The sequence below is a fragment of the Eurypyga helias genome, unplaced genomic scaffold, assembly GCF_000690775.1.
Source record: "Eurypyga helias isolate BGI_N326 unplaced genomic scaffold, ASM69077v1 scaffold3143, whole genome shotgun sequence".
Taxonomy (NCBI): domain Eukaryota; kingdom Metazoa; phylum Chordata; class Aves; order Eurypygiformes; family Eurypygidae; genus Eurypyga; species Eurypyga helias.
The window spans coordinates 1,705-12,092 of NW_010239058.1; the positions used below are offsets into that span (position 1 = coordinate 1,705).

Sequence of the window (10,388 nt, forward strand, 5' to 3'; positions counted from 1 at the left end):
CCTGACATACTTAGCAAGAATACTAATTCGAGAATTATCACGTAGAGGGTTAATTGAACAGGTTGAAAAGGCTTTGCTGGGCTTATATTCCCATTTGACTTTCCTTTCTTGAATACCATTGCGTAGTTTGTTCCTAGTTTAAACACGTGCTTAAAAGTGGTTCTGTTTTGTAGCAATCGGTATTGTTGGACATCATCATACCCTAGGACTTTCAGATTTGTTTGTTTGGCTTTTTTTTTATATACCTACTCATTAAACAGAAGCTATAAAGCGAGATAGGGTGAGTGAGTCATTTCACTGAGAGACGGTACACGCATGTTCTCTTCTTTATCACCGCCTGGTGGGATGAAAAAATCAGGCTAACAAAGGCAAAACCACAGAAGCGGAAGACCTAGCTAAGACTGACCTTCTCTGGCAGACATGAAAAATGTCCAGAATCCCCTCCAGAACCCGAAGTGATTAAATTTGACTAGAATCCTCAAAAATGAAGCAAAACTAATGCAAGCTGAGAAAGATTGAAAACCCAAAGGACAAAACTGCAGCAGCCCGGGCTGGGCACACCGTTGCCTATATATAACATTTAAGGAAAGCCTTCAGGAACCCAAAGTCAGGAACTTTTCTGCTGCCTGTAGCATGACCAGCAGCCCCCTTTATTGTTCAACTGGTTGATGAGATCCATTAAGAGATCAGTTTTTCAGTTATTTATAATTTTGTCAAAATATTTGAGCTAAAATTTCCTCTGCTGGAGGTGGAATATTTATAAAATGTTCCAGGTAAAAAATAGTTCTGTTATTTTCAGGAATGAAACTATAAGTAAAGAGGATGTTTTCTGATGTTCTTTTTGAGGAGTTTTGTGTTGTGTTTTGGGAGGCACACTGTATCTTTGGCAGAGGAGCAAGCTTGCCGAGAGCAGATGGAGCCAGACTCCGATCGCGGCGGCCCAGAGAAAGCGCAAGAGGCAACAGTCATGGCCTGCAACAAGGGAGATCCCTGCTGAGCATTTGGAAAAGCCTCTCCCCAGGGCATGTTTCAGCACTGGTGTGGGTGCTCCGAGAGACCGAGGGATCTCCATCCTTGGAGGTGCTCAGAAGACACCTGGACAAGGCGCTGAGCACCCTGAACTAGCTCAGGGTCCTGAGTACATCCTCCCTGCTCCTGGGGCTTCGGCTGTGTGGGCTGGGGACCAGGTCAGAGACAGGGCAGCCGAGGGCTGCCCCTTCCCTCTGGTGACTTTGGGGACAGTTTCCAGAAAGCTTTGCTGGAGCCTCAGCCAGGGCTGACCCCCTGCCCCAGGGGCTGCTTTTAAGCGGGTGCCCTTGCCCTTGGCTCCTGCCTGAGCGGTCTCGCCTGTGCCTGACCACGCACTGTGTTGATCTAGACCCGTGGATTGGCTTCTTGGCTTGACCCCGAGACCTGCCTTGTCAAAATGGACTTGTCAGGCAATTGCTGGACTGCGGCTCGCCCTGGTTACTGCCTCCAGGCCCAATCCTGATGCTGACTTGTCTTCTTCGTTTGACCTTGGACCTGCCTCGTCACCACAGGCTTGTCTGACAATCTGGATTCTCAGCTGAACCCGGCTATCGCCACCGTACCTGCCTTGCTCACCTTGCTCAGGTGCTTCCCCTTGCTGGGGAAGCCCTTTCCTCTGCCTACCTTGTTACCACGCCTGGATCTTGGCTGCCGTTCCTTTGGGGAGCAGCCAGCCCTCATTGTCCCCAAAAACCTGCTGTGAGCAGGGAGTTGGGGTAGAGACCTCCAGAGCTCCCTTCCCACCCAAATCTTTCTGTGAATTTATGACAGTGCTCTAGCCAAGTCAAAAGGAAAGAAAAAAATCAGCTTCTCCGGGCAGGGAAGAAAACATCGCAGCGAAGGCATTGCATTGGTGCTTAGGTGCATGGTGTATTAGATCTGGGGAAGGGAGAAAGGACCAGAGGAACAGGGACAAGGAAATGGGTCTGGGAAAGAGGAAGGTGGAAACAGATGTGGAGACGGACAGCAGCGATGTTGCTGCAATATCACTCCGCTACCCTGTATATCCCAGAATAAAAAGGTAACGTCAGACCTAGCAAAAGGTGTGCACGCAGCTCTGCTGCCTCATACAGCTGCACGGTGTCACAAATGATTCATGTTCAAATGGCAGTCCTGAATTTTCGAAATAGAAATGCCTACTGCCCTGCAAGCCCTCCTCCACCTCTCTCACTGCATCTCCCAGGCACCATTAAATGTCCTTCACCCGCAGTCATATTTCAAGGCTGGTGATGCCATGGGATGAGAAAGGGGATGGAGCTGGCCTACCCAGGGCGTATGTTTCCCAAGGCAGCCTGTGATGCAAGCATCTCTCTGTCCAGAGGCTCAGCACCTTCTGCAGGTCTTCTCGAAAACCTGCTTTTACAGTCAGCTGTAATAAAAGAAAAGGTCTTCAAGGGAGACTGGGAAGATGGATTTAAAACCCTCTGTCTCTAAACTGTATTGTAACACAATCCCATGATGGATTGCAATCCATTTATTTCCACAGCAGTCATGAGGTAGGGACTTGAAAAAAGATTCGTTGATAATTTAGAAGTCTAAGAACGAGGACTTTACTCTGAACAACATTTCTTGTCACTTTCCCTTACCATTCCTTTAACATTTTCCCCCCAAAAAATCAAATATACCATAATGGACCCACTCTGGGATAGCCTGAGTTCAGCTGGAAGCCACAGAGAGGCTGTTTTGCAGTCCAAGTGGAAAAGCAACCTTTGGGCACTAGCAGGAGCGAGTAACCGGGGTTTCTGGCACTGCCTGTGCACAGCTGAGTCTCTCACTTCTGGGGAGATTCATAGGGCTTTTGCATACGGTGCAGGCTGAAAAAGCACGTACAAATGGCACAAGCAAATACATTTCGCCGCAGCCTCATTCTGTGACATCATTTCTTTTTAACAGTGAAAATCACTCAGGCCTGAAATCAATCACCCTGTGGCCGAGCGACGAGAAAGCGCAAGGCACCAACGTCAGTGTGAGCTTCAGAAATTATGACAGTATTGGCATCCTCTTTTTTTTCTGGGGCCATTATGAACGCCGGGTGTATTTTTGATTATGCTAGGGCTTCCCAAGCCATTTTGCTTTAGGGAAATGTATAGCCAAGCACGTTTAACATACCTCCTGAAGATTATTTTGCTAAGGTCTGTGCCTTACTATACAATTAGGAACCTATTTTCTGCAAGATTACTAAACACCAAGCTCATCTCCTTGACCCCAACAAGAGTTGTTAAATGCTTCAGCTCTTTTGGAAAATTAAGACATTTATTTAGCTGTCCCAAGTCGGATTTAAGACTCAAATTGAAGCATCTAGTTAAAAAAAAAAAAACCAACCCCGAAGTTTCCCTTGGTCTTCAACACTAAAATCACCCTGCCAGCAGCGAGTACCGCATCAGTGCTCTGATTAACCCCAGAACTGCTTCGTGTTGGGGTGCAGCCAGGAGGTGCTCAGGCAGGACAGACTCGCTGTGGGAATCTCTGCTGACCAGACCTGGACACACCAAGGCTTATTTCAAGTCCTTGCTTCCCACTATGCTTCCTGTACCAAAAGAGTCATTTGGGATCGTGTCACCCAGGCATCTCTGTTTATTCAAAACAACCTTGCATCCTTCGGCTCTGCATCGTCGCGCTCACCCACATACAGCCTGCTGCGCTCCCTCAAACAGTTTGCTGAGTTACCCTGAGCTGTTTCCTACAGTCTGGCTGTAATTATGGAATGGGTGACTCTGCAATGGTGTCACCTTTCTGTGGTTATATTTCCGAGTCCTCGATAGGGCCATTCAAAAATACTGCAGTAGGAAATGAGGGCAAAGATTCGTTGGGACGGATAAAGTTTCCAGCTGGGAACTGTTTTCCTTTTGAGACAGCATGGTCTTGGGTTGACTTATTCCTCACAACCTGATTCTTAAGCATCCCCATATCTGAGTCCCAGGCTTGTCCCCGCCGTAGTTTCTTAAAGGTGTTGCGGAAACCCTCAGTACTGAAGTAGTAGATCAAGGGGTCCAGCGTGCAGTTCATGCTGGCCAACAGCATTGTCATAATTAACACTTGTCGCACAGAGGCCTGTGTTTCTTGCTCAACCTTCATCACCCGGGCCTTTATCATCCCATAAACTGCCAGGGTGGTGTTGTAGGGCACAAAGCAAATGATGAAGATGACCAGATTGACCAAGAGGAGACGGACAGTCTTCTGCTGTCGCAGAGTCTTCGTCTGGGTGTCGTGGCAGAGCTCTTGGAAGATCCGAATCGAGCAGTATGTCACGCAGCTGAGAGGCAGGAGAAACCCCAAGATTTCAGCCAGTACAACGAGGGGGAAGAGGTTATTCTGCCACATGTTGTCACTAAAGCTTTCAAAGCACAGATAAACGGTCTGGTTCTGTACCTCACAGTGGTTTTGCTTGTGGACTATGGCTGTGGGGATGGAGCCCATGAAGATCACAACCCAGACGATCAGGCAAAGGAGCTTGGCTACCTTGGGGCGCCTGAGATGTCGCCAACGAAGAGGGTGGACAATGGCAACGTAGCGATCCAGGTTGATGCACATGAGGAAGAGGCAGCTACCGTACATGTTGATCTGGAAGACAGAGCCAGACACCTGGCACAGCGTGTTACCGAAGGGCCAGTGGTGGTTGGAGTAGTAGTAGAGTCGCAGCGGCAGAGGGAGTGTGAAGGTGAGGTCGCTGACGGCCAGGTTGAACATGTAGATCATCACTACAGACTTCAGGCGCAGGTAGCGGATGAATATCCACAGGGCCATCACGTTCAGTGTCAGACCCGTAATGAATATCAAGATATAGCCAGGCAGGAGGAGGTGGTGGTTGAAGCTGTAATCCTTGCATGTCTGAGATGCATTGGAAGCTGACATGCCCAGCCGGGATTAGTGGAGGGTCTCGAAGAGATGGTTGAGACTGCTGCTGGGCTAAGGAGGCACGAGAAAAGCCCTGAGAGAAGTCATTCCCCTCTAAGAAGGTACAGGCAGGTCATTCCCCTCATCTGCAGCTTGGGTGGGAGATGGGCACATCTCTCCCTTGGCTGGCGCTGCTTTGGATTGCTGGTCAGTGGTTATCTGGCAGGGATGGTAACGTAGTCAGCTTCTGCCTCTAGTTCAGCGCTTCCTTCCAGTGGTTTTGGGGATGCTGATGCGATGGAGGGTCATTGCCAGTTGTTGAATGTCAGCACAATTCCTGGTCAGAGCGGAAGACCAAGACAGAAGAGTTTAAGTTAGAGGGGGAAATCTCTTGGAAGGTCAAAATCCCACCATGATGACTTCTGCTGCCAGAACTCACAAAGAAACTGAGAGACTAAGAAGAATGGACAGTGGAAAAGTGAGTAATTACATGGCAGAAGAAGCCAGAGCACAGAGAAGGTGATTGTTGTGCAGAATCGTTCATTGCTCTGCCCCAGAAAATGCAGGTTACTTCGATCACTGCTGAGAGCACATGCATACGAGAAAGGGGCAACACAGGAGCACACGGGGAAAGTAGTCAAGGCAGCTCCAGCAGAAGAGACGCAGAGAAAGAGAAAGAACAGAGCAAGCATTTTGTGGGAAAAAATGCTGACTGGAAGGAACTTAAAATGAAAGCTGTGTGGTATTGTTTATATCAGAGAAACAGGACTTTGTACATCCACTGCAGATAAAAGGGATTATACTACTGTTAGACTTGGCTCCATCCCACCTCCTTTTTCTTAGGTGAAACAACCCACATGCACCGGAGCCGCAGCTAGCTGGAGTTTCTTATTATGCTTTACGCTCGTACCGTTCCTCTGGTGTCCTCTCTCGCGTGGGACCAGTGGTGCCTGTTTGGGTTGCATGTCCTCAGATCATTTCCCTGATTACGCCACCATAAAGCATGAGGCAGCCCGTGTCCCACGCACACGGAGCAGCACAGCCAGGCAAGGGAGGACACAGTAAAGAAGGAAGGGCTGTGGGATTCATGTGGACAAACGCACCTGTGGTTCCAAAGTGGTGTGAGGCTGGTAACCACTCTAGATACTAAGGGTAGCACTGTCCTGCCAAACTGGACTGAGTCCAGCGGAAGGCCAACAGAACAGTCTGGGGGCTGGAGCACTTGCTCCTTGAGGAGATGCTGAGGGTACTGGCCTTGTTCATCCGGAGAAGAGAAGGCTCCAGGGGATGTAATAGCAGCCTCCCTCTACTGGGTTTGCTTGGCAAGGTGTTGGTCGTGGAGGGCTCTTGGGGTGGCTTCTGCGAGAAGATGCCAGAAGCCTCCCTTATGTCCAGCTGAGCCAATGCCGGGCGGCTCCAGCACAGACCAACCGCCAACCACCAGTGGTGGTGGCAGTGCCTCTAGGATAAAGGGGAAAGTGCTGCACAACAGCAGCCAGAGAGAGAAGTGAGAGTGTGGGAGAGAAACAGCACTGAATACACCCAGGTCAGTGCGGAAAGGCGGGAGGAGGAGCCCGGAGCAGAGGTTCCCCGGCAGCCCGTGGGAAGGTGGTGCTGGAGCAGGCTGCTCCTGCCCCCACGGAAGGGACCCATGCGGGAGCCGTTGGTGAAGAACTGCAGCCCCTGGGAAGGGCTCACGTGGGAGAAGTTGGTGGAGGACTGTCTCCCGTGGGAGGGACCCCACGCTGGAGCAGGGGCAGGGTGTGAGGATCCTGCCCTGAGGAGGAAGGAGCGGCAGAGACAGCATGTGATGGACTGACCACAACCCCCATACCCCATCCCCTGCGCTGCTGGGGGGAGGAAGTAGAGAAATGGGGAGCAAAGCTGAGCCTGGGAAGAAAAGTAGGGTGGGGGGTAGGGGTTTTGCACTATGGGTTTATTTGTCATTATCCCCCTCTGATTTGATTGGTAACAAATAAAACTGATTTCACTCAGTCAAGTCAGTTTTGCCCGTGATGGAAACTGCTGGATGATCTCTCCCTGCCATTATCTCGCCCCACGAGCCTTTTGTTGTACTTTCTCTCCCCTGCCCAGCTGAGGAGGGGAGTGATGGAGCGGCTTTGGTGGGCACCTGGCCTCCAGCCAGGGTCAGCCCACCACACTCCCCCCACCTGCAAGGTGGCTACCGGGAGAGGACAGAGTTCGCTGTCCACAGTGGGGCATGGCTGCGGGACAGGAGGCGATGGGCGTAAATCGAAGGAATAGGAGTTCAGACTGGATGTAGGGAGCACTGTGAGGACAGCCAGGCATTGCAACAGGTTTCCTAGAGAGGTTGTGGAGTCTCCATCCTTGGAATTTTTCAAGACTGGACTGTGTAAATCCAGAGTAACCTCACCTGATCTGACAGCTGACCCTCCTTTGAGTAGGAGGTTGGGCTAGAGACTGCCTTAATTATTCTATGACCCTAAAACTCGATGTCTGCTCTCAACGCTGTCACAGTGGAGTAGGGGTTGGTAAGTATGACACAGTTCCCCACCGCTGTTCGCAAGGGTTAGGCAGGGACTCCCTCACAGAGCCCATGCACCTCACAAGGAAAGTAGAGCTTCCTGTCTAGGGGAAATCTTTCCGTAGGGTTGATATTAGTGTAAGAGGAAGCTACTCGGCAATTTGACAGGCAGGACAAGTATGTCAGGCCTGGATAGCACTGTGGGGCAATGCACAGACCTGGAGAGAGGGTCTGTTGAAGACAGAAGGAGTGCATGCTGGCATCATAGGTAGGAAAATATTAATTCTGGCAACAATATGTTAAACAATTAAAGTGGAAGTCTAATATGAAAGAGTAGAGAGCTGTCAATCTGCCCATCCTTTTGTGTTGTTGGGCTGGTTCACCACCCAGAGAGGTTTCTTACAGGAACTTCTACTGCTCTGGCAAGGTCCCTCTGTGTGCCTTTCACCCTTCTTTGACGAAGGTGGATGGAAACTTTGTGTGGAGGCTTGCGTAAATGTTACGTGTAAGCTAAGACCAGGCTGGATGAGGCTTGGAGCAACCTGGTCTAGTGGAAGGTGTCCCTGCCCATGGCAGGGGGGTTGGAACTGGATGGTCTTTAAGGTCCCTTCAACCCAAACTGTTCTGTGATTCTATGATAATCCAGCAAGACAAGGCAAATGTGCAAGGATGTTGTTGGTTTCAAGTGAAATGATTAGATGCTTCAAACAGTCACAACGAGGATATGCCAGCTTCTACTAGAGCCAAACCCTTGCAATGACTGTAGATTCAACAGACTGGTGAGACCTTCGTCTTGACAGAGAATGAGTGAGTGAATGAGACCCTGTGAGAGAACGTGACGTGCTCTGACACGTGTGCCCAGACCAGGCATGTGTCAGGTGAAGATGTCCTGTCTCCACAGAAAAGCTATTTTTATCAAGATCTATTCAATAAACACCTCTAGGGAATATAATATGTAAGCATGATCCACACTGTGTGAGATCGGTGCTCCACCTACAGCTAGTATTCTATCTCAAACTGCAGATGGTGAGGGCATAATGTAAGTACAGTGCAACCATGGAGTTAGGCTCCCTGAAATTCTCTTCCTGCTTCCAGCATATTGTAGCCCAGGGGCTTCTTGAGCCAGAGGTGACCTATTGGTATTCAGTCAAGGCATAATGGGTTTAAATTGAAAGTGGGGAGGTTTAGACTGGATATCAGGAAGAAATTCTTCCCGCAGAGGGTGGGGAGGCACTGGGACAGGTTGCCCAGAGAAGCTGTGGATGCCCCATCCCTGGAAGTGTCCAAGGCCAGGCTGGATGAGGCTTGGAGCAACCTGGTCTGGTGGAAGGGGTCCCTGCCCATGGCAGGGGGGTTGGAACTGGGTGGTCTTTGAGGTCCCTTCCTTCTAGTCGTCCTCTGGGAACTTTTTTTTCATTATTTCATTCCAGTTGCTTTTTGAGGCGATGTAAAATTTACCAACTCCAACATCCAGTGCCAGGAACACCAAGGAGTTCCACAGCTTGACTGTGTCTCAGGTGAAGAACCACTTCCTTGTACTAATTCTTGAATCAACACCTGCTATATTCAGTTCCTAGTTTTAGTGCTGGAAGAGACAGTGGAAAAGACATCCCTATTCACCTTGTCACTGATGATACCATATGTCTACCATACTCCCCCTCAGTAACCCTTCTTCTTTTTTTTGAGGCTAAAGAGTCTTCCTCTTCGTAGCTGTTCCTCACAGCGGAGGCGTTCTGTCCTTGTTGCCCTTCTCAGCACCTTTCCGCGTCTGCTGCTGCCTCTGTGAGCCCTGCGGTGGGGCGCTGAGAGACCCCACAGCGTTGGTGATGTGGCCGCGCCACGTAGGCGCAGATCTCGTCTGCAAGGGGTAATGGTCAGTTCAGTTTGCTTCTTCTCATCGCTTTGCTAGATGAAATTTCAGCGGTGATTTTATGGCCAGTCGCTCCCGCTTCTCTTAATCTCTGCAGTTATGCGCAGCCAACCCTCATCTTTTCTAACCTGAATAATTTTATGTCTCCGGCAGATCTGTTATTTTATTATTCATCCCTCATGAATAAGTCAAACGGTCCAAGGCCCAGCACCGGTGTCTTATAACTCCACTGAGAAAACCAACCATCTGCCCTCATTCTCTGCCTTATCCTTTAGGCACTTTTTGTCCGGGTAGGAACTTTTTCTCTAAATTTCTTTAAGCACCATTGGTGCTTAAAAGCCTTTTGAAAGCCTTTTGGAAATACACGTGGGCCACTGTTGGTGTGCTTGTTGCCTCCTTCAAAGAAGGACTGTGAGACACCGCATTCCTTTATAAAACCACGATGACTCTTCCCCGGTAATTAGATTTGACTGCATGCCAATTGATTTTTTTCCTTTATTATAGCTTCTACTAATTTGTTCAGCACAGACATCAAGCTCCGTGGTCTGAAATCCCTCAAGAGCCTTTTCTCTAATTGTGTCCGCTAGCCAGCCTTTAAAAGCAATTTTAAATAAATATCTCTACATCACAGTTAGCTCTTCTACCCTTCGGTTGTTTTCGGACCTCTGGGGTAGCAACCAAGTGGGTTTCAGACATCGCTCAGTTCATCTTGCTGCTCTGTAACCCTTCCTAATGTGGTTCTGATCAAGCACAGTCTTCGTTTCTGCTGTGGAAATCTCCCAGGCTTTCCGGCCGTCATCACCTGGGTCAGACATCTGTTGAGTTTTTTGCCCATCATCACGGTTTCTTTTTTTTCCCGAGTGGCCTCTCCCTACATACTAGCCCTTCGGCCTTCAAGACACCAAACGTCAGAGTTCTGAACTGGCAGCAAAGATCACTGAGAGTAGAAAACAGATTGGGGTTATTTGAGGGGCTTTTTCTTTTTTCTGGTGCGGGTGGATGGAAACACAGGAGCAACAATCTGCCACGGCGGTGTTATGGAAGGTGAGCCCATCCTCTCAGATTTGACCAAACAGATACTGTAATCAGGATTTCAGAGACCTGGAATGAGGCACGTATGTGGATGGTCTTAGAATCATAGAATCACAG

At 49.4% G+C, this 10,388-nt stretch overlaps 1 protein-coding gene across 1 annotated transcript; it reads right to left on the reverse strand.

The window, feature by feature from the left end:
* Positions 1 to 3,768: 3,768 nt before the first annotated feature.
* On the reverse strand, positions 3,769 to 4,881 carry LPAR5 (lysophosphatidic acid receptor 5). Its single transcript, XM_010148009.1, has one exon. The coding sequence runs from the start codon at positions 4,879 to 4,881 to the stop codon at positions 3,769 to 3,771; it is 1,113 nt and encodes a 370-aa protein (XP_010146311.1).
* Positions 4,882 to 10,388: the final 5,507 nt, after the last annotated feature.

Excerpts from the sequence above, each read along its gene's own strand:
- LPAR5 (XM_010148009.1), bottom strand. The coding sequence starts at position 4,881 with ATGTCAGCTTCCAATGCATCTCAGACATGCAAGGATTACAGCTTCAAC.